Source organism: Protobothrops mucrosquamatus, unplaced genomic scaffold (assembly GCF_001527695.2).
Source record: "Protobothrops mucrosquamatus isolate PMUCROS unplaced genomic scaffold, P.Mucros_1.0 scaffold305, whole genome shotgun sequence".
Taxonomy (NCBI): domain Eukaryota; kingdom Metazoa; phylum Chordata; class Lepidosauria; order Squamata; family Viperidae; genus Protobothrops; species Protobothrops mucrosquamatus.
The window spans coordinates 133,379-154,504 of record NW_015386647.1 but is presented as its reverse complement, the minus strand read 5'-3'; the positions used below and the strand labels follow the sequence as shown (position 1 = coordinate 154,504).

At 38.0% G+C, this 21,126-nt stretch overlaps 1 protein-coding gene and 3 non-coding genes across 4 annotated transcripts; 3 read left to right on the top strand and 1 right to left on the bottom strand.

Moving 5' to 3' along the window:
• The first annotated feature begins 4,283 nt into the window (after window positions 1-4,283).
• Window positions 4,284-10,287, top strand: MRPL58 (mitochondrial ribosomal protein L58). Its single transcript, XM_015815048.2, has 6 exons — window positions 4,284-4,500; window positions 6,126-6,162; window positions 6,874-6,933; window positions 7,202-7,284; window positions 8,168-8,337; window positions 10,074-10,287. Exons 1-6 carry the CDS (start codon window positions 4,312-4,314, stop codon window positions 10,156-10,158), a joined length of 624 nt encoding a protein of 207 aa, XP_015670534.1. The 5' UTR covers window positions 4,284-4,311; the 3' UTR covers window positions 10,159-10,287.
• Window positions 10,288-12,609: 2,322 nt separating this feature from the next.
• Window positions 12,610-12,682, bottom strand: TRNAR-CCU. Its single transcript has one exon. It is a non-coding gene; the product is annotated as a tRNA-Arg (tRNA).
• A 7,792-nt stretch (window positions 12,683-20,474) lies between these two features.
• TRNAR-UCG lies at window positions 20,475-20,547 on the top strand. Its single transcript has one exon. It is a non-coding gene; the product is annotated as a tRNA-Arg (tRNA).
• A 417-nt stretch (window positions 20,548-20,964) lies between these two features.
• On the top strand, window positions 20,965-21,037 carry TRNAR-CCU. Its single transcript has one exon. It is a non-coding gene; the product is annotated as a tRNA-Arg (tRNA).
• The last annotated feature ends 89 nt before the right edge of the window (window positions 21,038-21,126 follow it).

The window sequence follows — 21,126 nt, the reverse complement described above, 5'->3', positions numbered from 1 at the left end:
TCTTCTCTCTTGAATCTTTACTTCCTCTGAGGGAAATGGCTAGAACTTTTACCTCATACCAGTTTTGAGGGAAGGAAAAAAGATCTACCGTATCTCTTCCCACAGTTTTTTTTAGCTGTTCCTTTCTTGGTTGCTCTTCTAATCAGGTCTGTCTGTCTTTTAGTTTGTCTCTTTATTTGACTTGCATGCTTTGGCTGTATTGGTGCAAACTTTTCTTCCCAAGGCCTATGATGGCAGAACTCCCAGGCAACCATCTTGTCTCTCCTCCTCTTGTGTTCAGCAGCTGCTGTTTGATTGACAACCGGGTTGTCTTGACAACTGGGGAGGGCCAAGAAGGTGGGAGGAATGAGGGCAGGCGCTTTTAGTCTGTTCAGGCAGACCGTCCTTCCCACATATATAATTCATGACATCCATGACTTCCTACATTGGAATCCACAAGATGCCCTGTTTAACAATCCAATTCTAATTTATTAGTTCATTTTACTAGATTTCTCAGGGCCACCCAACTCCAGCATGATTCTGGCTGGCATATAATAAATCCAGTACAGCTACTCCTTGTTTAGCTACACAATTGGGACAGCTACTTGGCCATTAAGTAAAGCAATCACTAAATGAAACTGACTGCTTATGACATTACTTCAGCTTTCCTTTGTTTACAAAGGTCATAAATGTGAAGATTAGTCACAAAATTGCTTTTCATCACATACAACAAATGGTCACTAAATGATGCATTCGAGCTGTACATACATTATATAAACAATACCAATGCCTGGATTAAAAAATATTCCCAATATTTAAGAAAAAAAAGGGCAATGGGCTCCATAGTGACCTTACCCTTATGGCTGGGACCAGAGCCAGGTCTTAAAAGAGACTTCCAGAAACCAAGGAGTCTGGGCATCCTGTGCATCCTGTTCCAGAGGGCAGGGGCTATGATAGTGCACTTCCTTGATCCCATATAATGGAAATACTTCACTGATGGAACATGGAGTATATCCACCCTGCCCATACACTGGATGGGCAAAAACAATTGGAGACAAGTGATACCTCAAATAAGCAGATCCTATACCATGAAAGATTTTAAACATTTGCTCATTCCAAACTACTTGCTATTAAACCAGACCAATAACAAGAATTATAAATAACAGATTTACATGTAAGTAAAGATCCAAGTTCTCTACCGTAGGGCAATCTGTAAGAGCAGCAAAAAAAAATATCCGGCACTTTACTTTGGTTGGGATCTGAAATATTGACTATTCAAAATGTGCTTCAAAAGTAATTTTGCAGTGTGTCACTTTTTCTCAGTGTTGCTGCCAAAATCCTTAGCATACACGTTCTGTATTTTCTACCTAAGTAACAATTATTTTTGTCCTCAAGAGCATAATTCCTGCCTCATTGTACTATCTTTAAAAATTTGTTACTTATTTTGTTCTAGGAGCCAAAGGCCACCATTGCTAATAATATAGCTAATACTGCTAAATTAAAATTACAAGTTCAACGGAATGGGGAGGGAGGACACAACAGAAATCCTTTCCCCCTTTGCCCTATTTAAAGCCTCAGTGTCCTATATATCCCTGATCAATAAAGTATATGATGCAGTGAAAACAAGCTGCATTAGATATTAGATAAGGGAGCCAGGCTATATCATAGGCATATTCTGCATAATATTCCTGTAAAGTAGGACTGGACCAAACTTATTTGGAAAAATATGACATAGAATAGATCATTAAGCTTTTTGCTTGAATGTAATCTTCTGTTAAACATGTTAAAATATGTATATATCACATGTGATGTTTGCACTCTAGGAACTCTCCATTCAAAAGGAAATATATAAAAGAACGATTAATCATCAGTATTTTAATGTACCTGGCAGGAAACTACTGAATTCAATGAGACCTAATTCTAGACTTCTACCATACCTTTATTTAGTCTGAACATCGTCTGAAATCATACTGTTAATACATGATTGCATAAATCTGGCTAGCTTCTACCTTAAAGTGTTCAGTCTTATGATACTGACTTCAAAGAATTCTTTCATTAATACATTGGAATAGATTTCCTTTTACTGAAAATCACTGGTATAGCATTATGTCAAAAGTGGGCAAAATAGTAAGTTTAGCATCAGTGCCTTTAATTATTTTCTTTGATGTCCTACAGAATCCCTGCTCACCTCATTTCTTTTAAAGATTCTTTTAGCAAAAAAGAAAAAAAGGGGAGGGAAACCCTGATAACTTGTATACCAAAGCATAGCCTCTAGCATTATATTTATTTATTTGCCTTTAAATCCCACAAAGATCCCACTGAGGTAATAAGAGCATTCTAGGTGTCTACTTCATTTTCAGAGAAATGGGTGTTATATGACCAACAAACTCATTATAGCAATGTTTTTAATTAATAGGAAAGTCTCCAGTGTCTGCCTTTTTGTCAACGCTTCACCATATGCTCCCAAACTTCCAGAGTTTCTAACGCTCCAAAATTACTGGATACATGAAAATGTAATTTAACAGCAACAAAAATCATTTATATAACACAGCTACATTACTTCAAAAACATTTTAATTGATTGATGGATTAATACATTTTATATGGCCATACAGCTTATAACAATGACTTTTGGTGGCGTGCAAAGTTAAAACCAACAATTTAAACAATCCAAACTATAATATTGAATGCCACAAAAATGTCAGCTTATAAGAAACAAAAATAACTTAGAGAGCTCTCCTAAACTTCCTGGCCCAGGTCTTTAATGACTTACAAAATACTAACTGAATCTGGTCTATCTATATCTTCAGGTGATACTGTCCACAAGGCAGGTACTGCCACAGAGAAGGCATGATTCCTGAGTCCAAATAGATTAGATTGCTTGATGGAAGGGACCCAGAGCATATCCTCCCTCCTAGATCTGGTGGGGCAAGCAGAGATGATGGGAAACAAGAAGTCCTGTAAAGAACCTTGTGCTATGCCACATAGGACTTTATAGGTGATAATCAGCAACTTGGATTGTGCCTAGAAAATCACTGGAAGCCAGTGTAGCTTGCAGAGCAGTGATATTATGTAATGAGAAATGTCCAAAACTGCTCACATCACTTCATTCTCAACTAACTGCAGCTTCCAAGTTCTCTTCAAGTGCAGTCCCATATAGAGGGCATAGCAATGATCTTGAACAGGAGGTCACCAGGGCATGGGTCTTATTTAATTCTACTTTAGGCACACCATATCTTGATTAAACATCAATGAAGAGCTACAGAAAACTCTTAGCTCTTTTGCTGTCATATAATAGTTCCCAGGATTTTTGCAGCCAACATATGTATGCTTATGCTTGCTTGTCATGAAATGTAAAAGGCATGAGTGAATGTTGAAGCCTTTTTTCCAAACTGCTACAGATATACATACTATTAAAAAAGGCATTCTATCTTAATTAGTTTAGTAGGGTTCTATGAATAACATAAGTTCCTCATAATAGAAGTTCCAAGCAGTCCTAATTACTGATGTTCTGGAACCTAGGGGCTTGCAAAAAGCCAACCTTATAGTATAACAAAGGACTGACTTAAATTTTAAAAGTTTGATTTTCATTTTGTTACTGAATACCTACAAATCAAAATAATACATTTTCATATGTACAAGTATGTATTTATGTTCTGATTTTGCAACTAAGTATCGATAAGAAATTTCATGCACAAAAGAAAATTATTTTTAAAGGAAATTTAAAATAATTCTTTAAAGAATTAAGATAAATTTTCTTTTAAAAATATTTTCCATTTTTGCATAATAGAAATATTTGATATGAAAGTTCGTTCAAACAGATGCTATGGGTTTTCAGCCAACTCTGTGAAACACATATATAAATAAATTAAAGCTCTACCCTGGCTCGTTAATTAATGTATTTTTTTTTATTTTTGTGTTCAGTGGGACTTACTCCCTTGCAAATCTTTTTGTAATCTTAATCCCGTGGCATCTGAAATCCGATCTATATTCAGCCTGTTATGTTAATGTAATTTGCAGCTCAGTCTTCTGCTATTTTACTAAGAATTATGCTTACGCGTAAACATTATTAGGAACTAATCCTTAAAGCACAAACATGAAGTTCCCCTCGTAAGCATTTCTACTGAGCCAATCATCTTATAGTACTGAGCGAAAACAGTGTGATTTAAATATATATATACGCAAATAAATAATACTGAAATATAAAAGCATAACTCGTATTTTCGTTGATCCCCATAACCTCCCCACCCCGGAACAATATTTTCACGGAACGCCAGTGACAGGAAGCCGATTTCAGCCGGAGTCGTTACAGAAGTGATCGCCACATCTCAAGATGGCGGCATGCGCGCTGTGCTGCTTGCGACGAATGCCGGTTCAGTGGCTAGTCTTCTGGGAGACATCTAGGAGAATTCCGCTTCGAGGTTTAGCTTCTGGTCGCCCGGCCTTCGGTTCTCAATTCCGAAGCGCATACAGTTTGGACCAACTCTATCAGCTGCAGGAAAAGGAAGCGGACACTGCAAAGGTTGGGATTCGGAGCTCCGAAGGGAGATGCTTGTTGGGGCACAGATTATAGAGACAAGATGTCCATAGATATAGCCTTGTTGGAGGCAAAAATCATAGAGACAGAAGGACAGGAGCCACGAAGTCTCGGGTCTAATATGTCTAGTCAGCTCACTTTTTAATGTCGGGAGGAAAAAGTTAATTAAAACAAGATTCCCTAAGATTCCATCAGCTATCATAAACCAGTCATTACTTTTGCTGACCAGTTATTGCATCAGGTGATTGGAAATCCTAGGGCTGGACTGTGGAGTCAAAAGAGAATGATGGCAAAGCATTTCATATTATTGCCGGAAAAAAATGCAGATGTCCAACAGCATCTGCTGCAAACCACGATGATGCTCAAATAATACAGGTGCAATGTTGTCATGCATATGCTGTAGTGACATATCTACCTCCCAGCATCTCATCCAAGTTATCTCACATGTGTAGTGGTGTTCACTCATGGTACTCTAACCTACTTTACACCCCTTCACTATATACAGCAAGGCCTATGAAGTCACCAGGAATTAAACTTGACTTAAAGAATACTTTATTTTTACATTTTACCCTCTTCCAAAGTTAGCAGTAAAGTTATTTCAAACCTAGTTCACCCTGTTGAAACTTTTCAAAGCATATTATATTTACATTTGTTTCAATATTTTTCTATTAAGGCAATGCACAACAATATACTATAATGGAAATATAAAAGCCAGCACCAAATTATCTGAAAAACAATAAGATAACATACAAAAATTAAACAGTGAAGTTAATTTAAGTTAAAAAGTTATATCTTAATTTAAACTTAACTTAAACGTAGATCCTAGAACTGACTAAATCTGAAGGGACTGTACCACACAGTTTAGAAGTAATGTAATAAATAGCCCTTTCTTTTAGTTCTTGGAAGTGAGTTTCTGCAAATGTAATATGCCCTCATGCACTTTTAAAATAAATGAATACAAATGCTTTTGCAACTGGTAACAGCAGTGGATTTCTGCTGGAAAGAATTTGAGGGAGTACCTCAGATAGACTGATCTTTGCTAGAGATAAAAAAAGTATATTGCTGTTTATTGGCTAAAATGCCATAACATCTTCTTCTGGACAACTGTTGTACAATATTAACCATGGGTTATGCAGATAGCATAAGATAGCAACATTAACTTCTTCCAGTTTTATTTTTATAACAATATCTTTGTAAAGTAGATGGAGCGTAAGTGGCTCATAGTAGAACTGAATTTGGGTCTTCATGATCCTGATCTAATACCTTTAAAAATCCACTCCACTGGCTGTTACATTATTTACAGTCCAACATATTTGAAAGTACCAGATTGGTAGCGGTTAATATAGAATATAATCTTATCATGAATATATTACTCTGAAATTTGGTGAAAGGGAAAAATAAATAAAGTAAATAAAAAATAGGAGAAAAGAAATAATACAGGTGGCTTAGAACTCTGGTGCTTGTTTGTAGTCAAAACAGGTTCTGCATAAGGTCTTATTTAAAAATTGATTATTTTTATTACTTCTCTTTTAATAGGATAAATTTATTACAAAGTGTTTGCAAGAGTAATAATTTGTAGTACTCAACTATATTGCATCTCTATGTTACAGGATTCAGCAAGCCAGACAATTCCAGAGATTCCTATGGGTGAGTCCAGAACATAAGCAAAATGCCTTGATTTTTCCAGAGAGATTCCCTTATGCATTTTATCTATTTTATCTGCTTTATAGATAAGTGTAAATTTGGTCCCAAATAAATACCATTGAACTTAATGCATTTGTTTTTTATTAAATGCATATTGGCATATACTGAAAATCAAAATACTTTTAGAAAGGATGGATCATTGAACAGAAGTATCAATGTTATATGCATAAAGATGGGAAAATGTGTCTGTACCCACAATGGAGGAATGGATGCTGCTGCTGATAATGGTGATGATGTTGATAGTGATGATGATGATGATGGAATTTGCTGAAATGGCTAAATTGACTTCTTTGATTATTGCTGATTGGAAACCTCTTATGGACTTTCTTACACTTGGACTCTTCCTTTCTTTTTTTCTATTTCTATTATTTAATCTATATTAGTTTCCATTAGTTTTTAATCTTTCTTTTAAAAATTCTTAATAAAATTACTTGTGAAAAAAGTAACAAAAATAACTTCAGCAAGAGAATTATTTCTAATCACCAAAATGTTCCTAAACATGGGCAATATTATATTTTAAGAGACCATTTATTCTTAATAAAGTTCTCCAGATGCCAATATAGGTTCACTTGTTCTCTTTTAAATATATTGAAAGCATAAATGGATATCTTTTTAATCCTTCTTTTTCATGCTTCCATTTTTTGGGATTTCCAGGTCGTTTGTCTGTATCCTATTCACGGAGCAGTGGACCAGGAGGCCAGAATGTTAATAAAGGTAAAAACAAGATAAAGCAGAGACAAGTCTTACTACATATACATATATCGCTTGGGAGCAAATCCCATTGATATTAATGAGACTTCCTACAATAAAATTAAGGTACGTGTTTTGAAGTTGGGCACCCTAGAAATTTGACAAATAAATAAGATCAGATATTCATGAGCAGCACACTTATCAATAAATTGGAAGGGAAAGGTAGACCTTTCCAAGTTGCAGAACTCTTTATCCTGCAGAGTGGTTATTTATGTCTTCTTGTGACACCCAGTGAATTCGAAAGCGGAAGTCAGATTCCATTTGGCATCAGCAGACTGGATCACGGAAGAAGTGCGACAAAAAATGGCAGTGCTGGTAATTCTCAAAATTTATTTTCCCTTTTTGAGATAGCTTATTAAGTAGCATACACTAAGTTTACCAATTTCCTACACAAAAAATATAGACCATCCAGAGGAATCCATTTAGGTTGTGTAGCAAAATATAAATCCATAAACACACAACATCGGAAGATGGATCTTAAAAATTGATTTATCCCATTATGAGATTTAAATTCTTTTTTTTACAAGCACTGTGACATAACACAGTAAATGTCTGGTAAAAGACATGATATTAGGGACCACTGAAAAGAGGAGGCATTTACTAGGTCAGTGGCTGAGAGTTCTGTCAATTATATTCTTTGTATGATTGTTTATTAGAAACATTTTACTTCTCTCTTTAGTTCAAAAACTCAGGATTATGTAAGAATATGAGGTTGTATGCAAATTATATTACTTCTTTATTTCCTTTATTTCAAAGAATGAGTGGCCTCCTATAATTTAGCAGACAGGTCCCAGTGTCAAAGAACTGCTTTGAATGGTTTCAAATAAAAATTGGGGACAAAATATTTCTAAATAAGGTTTAATCCCACGTTTTCAAACAAGATGAATTATTTGTTGCTAAGACAAAAACGTAGTTTGTTCATAAATATAGGGAGTGGCTGGTTTCACACTTTACCTTAGCCTTTAATATGACTTGTTTGATTTTGGCTTAGTGGGAACATAAAACTTTCATTATTGTGTAACATTATATAATTTAAACCACTATGGTTTATGTGGTGCCTTTAAAAATTGTATTTTGATAATAGAAACCTGTTTTATTTCCCAGAGAATAGAAAATTATATAAATACATTCTCTTTTTGAGAAAGATGGGTGATTTAGAAATATGAAAAATAAAATAATAAAATGTTTTATTTCCCAGCAAAAACATAAGATCAATAAATTGGGAGAGCTAATAATCACCTCTGAAGTGAGTCGCTATCAGATGAGGAATTTGGCAGACTGCTTACAAAAGATCAGGAACATGATTGCAGAATCCACTCTGAAACCTCATGTTGTATCTGAAGAAACTGCTGAGATGATCAGAAAAAGGTAAATCTGAGACAAAAGTAACAGAGCACTGAATTAGAATTCATTTGAAACGTAAGAAGATGGTACACCAGAATTCTCAGTTGATGCTCTCTTAGGCTGAGATGGAGCCATTTGTAATTAAAACAAGAGCTTCTTCTCTCCCATTATCCAGCATAATTACCACATTTGGCAGTTTAAGAAAAGATCTGTGGTGTTACAGAGTACCTACAGTTTAATACAGAGGTATCAAACTGCTGGCCTGCGGGCCGGATGCATCATGCCGAAACCGTGCCCACCCCATTGCCAGCAATGGAAAAAAAGTCGCTATACATCACAACACGTCACGTGACGTTGCGAGTTTGACACCCCTGGTTTAATACATCATAATAAATAAGATTCTAGTTCTTCATTTTCTTAATTTCAATTAGAGAAGCACAGGCAGCATTTGTTTGTTAATTTTGAATGGCACATCATGGATCAACATAAACACTCTACATTTAAAATGCTGATTAGCCTAGATAGATATTCTTTAAAACCAGAGATTCTGCCAATTATATTCAGGTTGTATAAATGTGATATTGTACAGCTCATTCCACACATTAAAGTAAGCCATAAAGTGACTTGCCTTGTTTTAACTAAATATGAAAGTGAAATATGAAACTAAATATGAAAGCTTTTTTCAGTTTATAAACTTTGATTTATATGTTAGCCTTATATGTGGACCACATTTGATAGCTTGTTCAACAAACATGGCTTAACAGTTGATGAGCTTGGTTTTAGCATACTGACATAAACAACCCTGTTAATGAATAATTTGTATTTTAGATCTTGAGGTAAAGAACAGATATACAATTTCTGATAGAAATCAAGATGTTTCTCAGAAAATCTTTTTAGAAAGCTAGCCACGGTAAAAGCATTTTTGCATTTAAGATGCTTTAAAATACATTATAAAAATTGCAGAGGAGAGAGATGTATACATTTTTCTGTTCCTTGAGGAGTATTTCTTCCAAAATTGACATTTGAATTGGAAGAATCTTCTTCACTGATGCCAGTAAAAAGTTTTTCCCAGATCATACATAAAAATAAGTCCCTTTTGCTTTCCTCTGGTAATTTGTATTTGTATAAAACATGGGTGTGGTTCTTTCTGGGAGCAGGAGAATTTAAACTATTTTGGGGACTTTTAGAACCAATAAAACATGACAGCATAGCATTTTCACTAAAGTTTTACAAACTTAGCCTCTGTAATAAATGGGCAAGTATTTCTCTCCACCGTTCACTAATTTTGCTCACTTCAGTTGGCTCAAGGTTAACAGGTAATTCAACAGCTGCCTTTACACTCACATGATTTCTTTTTTAAAGTTTAATTTAATTGAAAATTAAATTTTAAACAATTATATTGTTTTAATAAGTTTGCAATAGTGATGAATTTGTGTTATATTTGTAACTTGCAAGGGAGAGGTGAATTTTCCCTTATCATATGCCTGTAAAGTTCCTGCTTCTTGAAGGAATGTAGACATACAGTTATTTAGTTCTCTTTTACCACTCTTGTATGTTTCTGTGATTGGCCAGTACAGGCTATGGGATTTCTATACCTTATTTGCATTGGTTAACAAACAGGGCATCCCCTACCCAGACAGACAGTTGCAGCAAAAGGGCTATAAAGTACTGTGCTAAATGTTTCTGGGAAAAGAAGAGTAAGAATCCAGATCTGATTTGCAACCACTTAAATGTCATATTCTACATCTGTTTGGGTTTAGGGTGGAGACGATAAACAGAGAACGCCTCCGACAAAAAAAAGCACGATCTTCTTTGAAGCAAAGTAGACAAGTGGACTTTGACTGAACATCTTGGAGACATAAATAATGCCGGGACATATTCCTTGGACTCTTCTATTTCCTAGATGGAAAAGAGAAACTTCTTATGTTCTTAATATTAAAATAAAAACTACACCATCGAAATTTGTCCTTGAAATAGGAATGGATGTTTAATTAAATCTACAATATTAATAATGGAAGCTGAAGACACAGGTAGTCCTCGACATACGACCACAATTGAGCCAAAATTTCTGTTGCTAAGTGAGATAGTTGTTAAATGAGTTTTGCCCCACTTTACGACCTTTCTTGCCACAGTTGTTAAGTGAATCGCTGCAGTTGTTAAATTAGTGACACATTTGTTAAGTGAATCTGGCTTCCCCCTTGACCTTGCTTATCAGAAAGTCGCAAAAGTTGATCACTTGAACCTGGAACACTGCAACCATCATAAATATAGGCCAGTTGCCAAGCATCCAAATTTTGATCACTGGGATGCTGCAATGATCCTAAGTGTGAAAAATGGTCAAAGTCACTTTTTTTCAGTGCCATTGTAACTTCAAACGGTCACTAAAACTATTCTAAGTCTATAACTACCTGTATAGTTTTGCTAAGAAATTTGACTCAGAATTGCTGTATTAACTTATACTAATATTGTAGAAGAAATGCTCAGATAATAACTGCAGAAATTTCAGGAATTCTAAACCCACCAGAGACAGCCATTTTGTTGTCTCTTCAAGTGCAGCAATTGTCTATCACATTTGTGGATGATCTCAAGTCTTCTCCTTGTTTAGGTAAGTAGGGGAAGGAAGGAAGGAAGGAAGGAAGTTCAGAAAACCAGCACCTGCTACCTCATGCACTTGTTCCGCTATGTATAATGGAAGAGTCAGTCATCTATATACTACTAAAACTCTCCTGTCCGTCTGTTTGTAACCTTCAGTTGGTGAAACAGCAATAATATTTATATCGACATACTTCAAATAGGCTAACTTAAAGAAGATTGAAATTTGGTAAAGTTGTGTCTGCTTCAGCACTGCTCCGTTGCCATGGTCAGCTGCAGTCACATGACCATCATTTTCAATGCTCCCTGCCAATTTCCCACAAAAAAAGCCAATGGGAATCTGGCAAGGAAAGGGTCACAAGTTCTTCACGTAAGTCGCTCCTGCTGTTTTTTTTCTCCTGAGAAGTGCTGTTTACAGCTATGAAATCTCAGACATTTTGTGCTTCATAGCATTCCCTGCCTCCCCTCACTCCATAAAGGCCCCTGCCAGTCTATCCATATTAAATAAACCCCACCCAGGGCCTCTGGTGACTTGCTTGTGTTCAGTAGTGCCTGCTTGTGGCATTTTTTTTTTGCTTTTGCATTGTCATTCTGTTTCTGTGGTTAGGTAAGGAAATATCGCTGAAACAATGACCCAATATAAGGCATGGGTTGTCTGGTTTCTTCTGATATTTCCTTTTATTAATGAAAATACATTAATACAACTGGACTTAGCAAGAGTTACGTATTTCCTTTTCACAAGTGCCTCATAGCAAGATGTGGATAAATGGGGCAGTTCCTTACTATTTAATTTTTATACGTAAATACTGACAAAATACTTCTTTATGATTTATATTTAGACGTCATCTTGAGCAGGCCAGAATGTTGAACAAAATACAAGTGTAAAATGCAATAAAACAGAGTAAATTTGAATCTTCAGAAATTGCAAACAAAACTGAAATAGAGAAAATTGTAGTTTGAAGCATTTCCACAGCAATCGTAGCAAAACAGAAGTAAACATAGCAGCACCCTGAACAAAGGCTGTCATTTAAAAGTGTGCAAAACAGATGAGTGTTAAAGCTTTTATAAATGCTGCAAGCAAGATGTACTTGCAAGGGGCATTTACTAAATATACCTATTTCTATTGTTTGACAGAAAAAATTCATCCAGTGATGAAAGTGCGTCTAAGCATCTATTCTTTGAACTTACACAATTCGGGAAGGGAGTGGCATGTATATTTTTCAGCCCTGAGCTAATACCAAGTTGCAAACATTTTAGCCTGTTGCTTAGCCCCAGCTTTGCAGTAATTCCCACGTACCACTAGGTGATGATAAAGAGCTCCATTTTTTCGGATGAAAATGACTTCTCTCTAGATCCAACAAACCCGTATCTCATAAAGCCCCGGAAGCTTAGTCTGTTATACTTCGAAGCTGATACGTTCAACCAGCTGCTAGAGAGAGTAACTAAATGATGTCAGGGTCACAGTTAGAGCCTGCGGTGTCATAACAATGAGATATTAGACACGTTTTTCGAGTGTGCCCCCCCTCCGCCAATACAGAAGTATAGCATTGAAGAACTGCCTTATACGTTAAGTCACTGTCAAGCCGAAGCAAAGAAATCAACAGAAATATGTGTAACAACAGAAGGGAAACCGAGCAATTTAAATATTCACAGCAAAAGAAAACATGAATTTAAAAACTCACACCACCCCTAAAAGGAATCTTCCACCCCAGATGGGACTCGAACCCACAATCCCTGGCTTAGGAGGCCAGTGCCTTATCCATTAGGCCACTGGGGCTACAGAGGAAAAAGCTGCTTACGTTTATACTGAACTCTGTAATATCCGATTCTTTGATTCTTCAGTTTTAGGTGTTTACATTTTCTGTTTCACTCGCACAAAGTGTTACATTTTCTGTTTCACTCGCACAAAGTGAAAACGGAAGTCCAGAGTGAGCTTACTTCTTTTATACTATTATCTGAAAGGGGTTTTCTTTTGCATTTAAGTGTTGCCTGTGTAATCTATTATAATCCTCGGGTTTTTTTTCCTTAGTTTAATCCCCTCCAGGCATGTGGGATTTCAAGAATTCCTATCCTGCAGGCTGAATGGCCAAATTGGCTGCTCATGGGAATTGTACAATACAGCTCTAAATCTGGAACCTTTAGCTTGCTGGAAACTGCTCTAGAGGTGTGAGAGAGGGTATCTCAAGGAGTCACAGACAATTTTATAGAATTGGGTATCTTTAAGATGCAGATGGTCCACAAGTTTGAAACTTACTATTATAAAATCATAAACTTTGAAAGGATCTATTAAAGGCCATCTAGCCCAACCCCCTGCTCTATGCAGGATCCATCAGAGCAAGGATTTTCAAATTGTGTTCTACAACAAAATAACATTTTCAGACTTGGCATTAACTTGGTTACCCTTTTGTCCCTCTTCTTTTTGAACAGTGGTGCCCCGATCCAGACACAACTGTGGCTCTAAAAGGGGTAACCAGTCAGATTAAAGTGGAACAAATCCTTCCTGTGATCTGGATTCCACAATCCTGGATATGCACCCCCAAGGTGACATTTGTTATTTCAGCAGCTGCATCACAATGCTGGCTTACATATAACTTGTGTTCAACAAGGACGTTCAGATTCTTTTCACAGGTTCTACTGTGGAAACAGTTCCCAGATCTTTACATTTAGCTATCAGGTCCAGCCTGTAAACAGGAATCTAAATCTATGTAACCTCTGCCTGAACTATTTTTTTATAAAAAAAATAAAAATAGTTAAAAATAAATAAATACATTTAAAATAAAACAAAAACAAACAAGCAAACAAAAAACTGAAAGAGCAGACTGGATGGACCACTGGATGTTTTTCTGCTGTCAGTTTTTTATGTTTCTATGAATGCTTTCAGAGAAAGATAGCCCACCACCCCTCTACCTCATTGGTCCTATTGTCAAATTTCACTTAGAAGTTTTTTCCCCTAACATTTATCTAGAGCAGTGGTTCTCAACCTTTTTAATGCCGCGACCCCCAACCGGTCGTAAGTCGAGGACTAAACCGGTCGTAAGTTGAGGACTAAACCGGTCGTAAGTCGAGGACTACCCAACCGGTCGTAAGTCGAGGACTTTCCCTGCCCGGGAGCGCCACGCATGCGTGGTTCCGCCCCCTGCGCCGGCCGAGGCATAGCTGGCAAGCGGCAGAGACGGAGCAGGCCGACCACCAGCTGGCCCAGCCCAAGGTAGGTAAGGCACCCGCCGGAAAAGGGGAAAAAATGGCGGACAAAAAAAATGGCGGACAGCCTTGCTTGGCGACCCCCATGAAATGGTCGATCGACCCCAAATGGGGTCCCGACCCACAGGTTGAGAACCACTGATCTAGAGTCTGCCTTCCTGAAACTTAAATCTTAAAATTAAAATTAAATTAAATTAAATTTATAACTTAAATCCATTATCTTTGCACTTTGGGGGAAAAAGCAAATGTTGCATTCTCCTATGTGATATGTATTCGACTCTCCTTCCATTTGCTGAATATGACTTTTTTTAGTTTTTAGTTGTTCATTCTTATTCACTGGTGTGGGGGAGCAGCTATAATGGTTTTGGCTGCCCTCCATTTTCCCTCAACAGGAATTGTTTAGAATTGTGCTTTGAGTATCTCATTCTTTGGGAGCTCCTATCCATCTGGAGCATCTTTTTAAGTGCTCCTGTCCTGAGATCCTACAGTATTTATTATTTATTATTGAGAGTTTATGCACAATCCACTGCTTTAGTCCAAGATATATTTGATTACACTTAATTTTCTTTCCCTTAAAATTGAAAACATTAGCATTACAGGGTCACTTTCCCCCACCTCTCCTGCTATTTCTCAAAATTATGTTCTGTATTGATTAATATCAGGTCAAGGATTTTATGATTCTCTTGTGCCTTCTTCCACACTCTGAGGGAGGAAGTTGTCAGCAAAATATGCCTGACATTTTCCTAGCAGGACTAGGCATGGCAGAATGTGTCTCTCAGCAAATAAAGGAGTTAAGGAACCTTCTGCCTAGGAGCATCAAAGTATTGTTTTCCTGTGGAAGAGCTGCTGGGACACTGATGTGCTGCCTGCACCTCCAATCGCTATCCTGCTTCAGCCACAAGGTAGAATAGGGGTTCTGTCTGCATGAGAAGTGGTGTAAGAGAAAGGCAGGTTGGAGAACGCCTCCACTCAGTGCCAATTCTTGATGGCAGAAGAGAGCTCGGCTCTCAGTTCTCTAATCCCACAGAAGGATCACTCCATGGGATCAGACAAGAGGAACCAGAGGTCCCAGGCCTGTATCCACTCTTCCCCTTCAGTTGCAAGAGAAGCAGAGCAGGAGAGAAGGAGGGGAAATGGATCTTCTGCTCTTCCATCTCCACCCCACAGAATGGTGGCTCTGTAGATGGAGAACAGACAGCAGAAAAATGGCTCCCCCTTTTGTCTCAGTGGGCAGCATTACTGTAAGCTAGACAATTCTGCCTCACAGTTAGAACAATTAACCAGTGGAACAACCTGCCTCCAGAAGCGGTGAATGTGCCAATCTTGGAAGTTTTTAAGAAGAGACTGGACAGCCATTTGTCCAAAATGGTGTAGGGTTTCCTGCCTGAGCAGGGGGTTGGACTCGATGACCTCCAAGGTCCCTTCCAACTTTATCATTATTATTATTATTATTATTATTATTATTATTATTATTATTATTATTATTATTATTATTATTATTATTATTATTATTATTATTATTACTTCCCTTTCCCCATAGACTGGGGTGGGGCAGGAGCAGACCTTCAGCTAACAGAAAGAAGAGGAGGGGAGGGGAAGAGATGGGATGGGAAGGGTGGGGTGAAAAGAGAGGAGAGGAACATATTGGGTTGGAGAAATGAGGGCAGAAAATCTATCAAGTTTTCTCAAACCAGTATCTGGCACTGGCAGCAAAAGACCCCACCTCTTTTTTTATTTCTTCTACAGTTTCTGGAAGATCACTGGACAGGGGTACAAAACTGTAGCCACCATCGCCACTGATGAGGTGTTGTTGTAAGGTCAGCCCTCAGGGCTAGATGTACAGCTTTACCTGTATGGAGGGGTGGCTAAAGAGCAGGTTTCTCTATTTTCCTGAAGGGATCAATGTATAACCCAGCCGTTGTTCATTCTTTCTCGTTTGTGCTCTGTACTTTGCTCAGAGGTAACTTAAAATGGTGCTGACCAAGGAGAAAGAAAAAGCTAAGCTGTAACTTTAAATGTGTTGGCTATAGTCTGCAATGTATCGTTCTTCTGCTTTAACTTGCAAAAGTATCTGCTCAAGGAGAAAGTTCTGGGCTGCTTGCCAGCAATTGTGTATTTGAAGGGAAGCCCTGTAACAAGCTGTAACTGAACTAACCTGATAGATAAAGAAAACACGTATTCAGACAAAAAATAAATCTTTTAGCCTGTTAGCATGAGAAAGTGTTTTAGCTATAAAAGGGTGCCTTTTCTCCTATGTCTCGCTGTGTCGGGAACGGGAGATCGGGACACCTGGCTTTCCTTTGGCCAAAGAATAAAGCTGTTTCTTTTGCAGTAGCCTCGTGTTCAGAGTCTCACTGGCATTTATATGGATTCTGAACTGAAAAACCTTACGTTCCAATATATCTCCAATTCCACAGAAAACCTCAAAAGGATAGCTGGCTGGCAAAGAACCACCTTCCCACCTCACATCCACACTTGTTTCTATTGCGATCCCTCAAAGACCTAGTAGGCAGACATGGAGGAGATGGCTCTTTGGCCCAAAAGTAGATAGCTGATCCTGAAAAGTGACACATGATGAAAATGTAGCCATAGCAGTCCCAAGCTAGAAAAAAGTGGGAGAGACAGTATCACCATCAGATGGATTTGTAACTGGCTGACAAAGCGTACTCAGCGAGTAGTCCTTAATGGTACCACATCTACGTGGAGGGAAATAAGCAGTGAGGTACCACAAGGTTCCGATTTAGGCCCAGTACTGTTCAATATAATAATAATAATAATAATAATAATAATAATAATAATAATAATAATAATAATAATAATAATAATAATAATAATAATAAAGTTGGAAGGGACCTTGGAGGTCATCTAGTCCAACCCCCTGCTCAGGCAGGAAACCCTATACCATTTCAGACAAATGGCTGTCCAGTCTCTTCTTAAAAACTTCCAGTGTTGGAGCATTCACCGCTTCTGGAGGCAGGTTGTTCCATTGGTTAATTGTTCTAACTGTCAGGAAGTTTCTCCTTAGTTCTAGGTTGCTTCTCTCTTTGGTTAGTTTCCATCCATTGCTTCTTGCCCTGCCTTCAGGCGCTTTGGAGAATAGCTTGACTCCCTCTTCTTTGTGGCAGCCCCTGAGATATTGGAACACTGCTATCATGTCCCCCCTCGTCCTTCTCTTCATTAAACTAGACATACCCAATTCCAGCAGCCTTTCCTTATATGCTTTGGCCTCCAGTCCCCTAATTATCTTTGTTGCTCTTCTCTGTACTCTATACTCTGTACTTCTCTGTACTGTATATCTTCATAAACAATTTAGATGAGGGAACAGAAGGGGAACTTACCAAATTTGCAGATGATACTAAACTGGCAGGAATAGCCAACACCCTAGATCAGGGCTTTTCAACCAGTGATACGCATACTACCTGTGGTACTTTGGCACATGGCAAGTGGTACGCGACCATCCTAGAGAAGTGTAGTGGGAGAGAGGAATGAGCCGAAGCGACCCAAGCCTGAGGGAGAGGCAGCAGCAGCTGCAGGACTGTCTGGGCTCGGCAGGGCTCTAGCTGATTGGCTCCAGCTGATTAGTGCTTCCAGAAGCAACACGGAGCTGGAGGTGAACTGAAGAAAAGGGGGGGGAGGAGAAGATATAAAAGGAGGTGGTTTGGGTGGGAAAGGGGGGAAAAAGACAACAGGGAAAGAGAAGGGGACGGAGAAGAAGCTTGTGGAAGGAGAGCTCAGCAGGCAGGGAGGAAAAAGAAACAGGGAAGAAGCAGCAACTGTTGCTGGATATTCCCCCGATATCAACTGGGAAACAAACTCTGCAGCAAGTGGGAGATGGAACATATTCCTAACCAACTTAGCTGACAACTTTGTCATCCAAAGGAGGGAATTAGAGGAAAGCTATACTAGACCTAATTCTTACTAATAGAGAAGAAGTGATAGAGAGAGGTGAAATTGCGGGAACCTTGGGCAAGAGTGACCACGTCATACTGGAATTCAATATAATGCAGACACAAGCAATAGAATATAATCCCCAAACTTTAAAAGAGCTGATTTTAACAAACTCAGAGTCTAATCAAAATTTCATGAATAAAAACCATCAAGGGGAAAACAACTCAAGAAGCGTGGGAAACACTGAAAAATATAATCATAAAAGCCCACAATACCACTGAAAAAGAAAAACAAGAAATCCAAGAAGAAACCAACATGGTTGCACAAAGATCTCTCTGATAAACTGAAAGACAAAAACGATAGGTACCAAAAATGGAAAGAGGGACACATAACTAAGGCAGAATATCAGCAGATAGCCCGAATCTGCAAAGAAGACGTCAGGAAAGCAAAGGCTCAGAATGAACAAAAGTCAAAGATAATATAAAAAAAAGTTTCTTTCAACATATAAACATATAACAAAAAGAAAGTTCAAGGAAACAATTGGTCCACTAAAGAGAGAAGATGGCAAGGAAGTAATAGGCAGTAAAGAGAAAGCAGAGCTGCTTAACTCATTCTTTGTATCAGTCTTCACACAAAAAGAAACTATAGGCCAAACTACTAAAAACATAACTGTAAAAGACAAATTAGAAATAAAAATTAAAATAAACAAGAAAATGGTAAGAGAACATCTGTCTGACCTTGATGAATATAAATCACCAGGACCTGATGGATTACATCTCAGAGTTCTGAAGGAGCTGGCAGATGTTATCTCAGAACCATTGTATCATATCTTTAAAAAAAACTTGGAGCACTGGGGAACTACCTGAGAATTGGAAAAGGACTGATGTGGTTCCCATCTTCAAAAAAGGGGGAGGGACAGACCCAGGAAACTATAGACCAATCAGCCTGATATCAATACCTGGGATGATACTGGAAAAAATAATCAAAAAACAGATCTGTGAACATCTAGAAACAAATAAAGTTATAACTAGTAGCCAACACAGGTTTGTTAAAAACAAATCATGCCAAACCAATCTTATTTCATTCTTTGACAAAGTGACTAAATTAGTAGACCAGTGAAATGCTGTGGACATAGTATATTTAGACTTCAGCAAGGCATTTGACAAAGTAGACCACAACCTACTTCTGGTAAACTAGAAAAAATGTGGGATTGACAGCATCACCATCAGATGGATTTGTAACTGGCTAACAAATCATACTAAATGAGTAGTCCTTAATGGTACTACATCTACATGGAGGGAAGTAAGCAGTGGGGTACCACAAGGTTCTGTCTTAGGCCCAGTACTCTTCAATATCTTCATAAATGATTTAGATGAGGGAGTAGAAGGAGATCTCATCAAATTTGCAGATGACACCAAGATGGCAGGAATAGCCAACACCCTAGAAGACAAGCTCAGAATCCAAAAAGATCTTGACAGACTTGAACAATGGGCCCTATCCAACACAATGATATTTAATATGGAGAAAAGCAAGGTTTTACACCTGGGCAGGAAAAACCAAAGGTACAAGTACAGATTAGGCGAAGCCTGGCTCCAAAACAGTAACTGTGAGAAGAACCTTGGAGTCCTAGTGGACGATCACTTAAACATGAGTTCAGCAGTGTCAGTCAGCAGCCAAAAAAACTAATACAATCCTTGGTTGTATAAACAGAGGCATAGAATCAAACTCACATGAAGTATTAGTAGCGCTTTATAAAGCCTTAGTAAGGCCACATCTGGAATACTGCATCCAATTTTGGTCACCCCGTTACTAAGATGATTAAAGGCCTGGAAACTAAAACATATGAAGAATGGTTGCAGGATTTGGGAAGGGCCAATCAAGAGAAAAGAAGGACTAGAGGGGACATGATCGCAGTATTCCAGTATTTGAGAGGCTGCCACCAGGAGGAGGGGGTCAATTTATTTTCCAAAGCACCAGAAGGCAAGACAAGAAACAATGGATGGAAACTAATCAAGGAGAGAAGCACCCTGTAATTAAGGAGAAACTTCCTAACAGTGAGAACAATTAACCAGTGGAACAGCTTGCCTTCAGAAATTGTGGGTGCTTCATCACTCAGGGTTTTTAAGAAGAGACTGGACAGCCACCTGTCTGAAATAATATAGGGAGTCCTGCTTGAGCAGGGGGCTGGACTAGAAGACCTCCAAGATCCCTTCCAGCTCTATTCTGATTGATTGTTATTAATATGACCACTGCTAGTATTGCTTTATACACTTTATGAGGAATGAATATCAACAGCTTAGGATGTTTTGTCTGCAGAAAAAGCTGCAGTAGTGAAAACAGTGTTTTAAAGGAATAAATATTCATCTTAAGCAGAAGTTGGCAAGAGTAAAATAATGTTAATTTCAGAACTACTTAAGAAAATGACAGTAACCATCTATGCCATAACCTTCTGTTTACAACACAAGACTCCATCTGTAGGTGACCGCGTGGCCTAATGGATAAGGCGTCTGACTTCGGATCAGAAGATTGAGGGTTCGAGTCCCTTCGTGGTCGATTATTTTAGTATGTTTGACAGTAGATCTACAACTAAACTTAAAGATGGAATTGCCGATTTGCTATCCACCGGGTGAAACGCCCAATAACACACGAAATAAAAAATCATCCATCGTTTGTATTGTTCTCCAGATATGGTGTGTTTCCGTATATTCTGGGCTGTGTTTGGTTTTATGCTGCGAACAACGTGACGCTGCATCAAAAATATGGAATCGAATAGTGAACGAAGCCCAAAATTATAACGCACGATGTCGTTTTATTTTTAGCCTATTTAGAGCTTATGTGGGGGTTTTTTTGCAATAGAAAATGAACGGAAAGCATTTGCATAAATGCGACGGCTAAGAAACTTACATGGGGTGGGGAATAATAACAGCTTTTCTGTAAGAGGCGAAAAGTGTAGCAGATTCAACTCACAGAGCCCCAGTGGCCTAATGGATAAGGCACTGGCCTCCTAAGCCAGGGATTGTGGGTTCGAGTCCCATCTGGGGTGGGGGAAAAAGTGTTTTGTCCAAATGCTGACATCTTGAAAAACCATTTATTTCCCTAAATTGTTAAATTAACAACAAATTACTGTAAAGT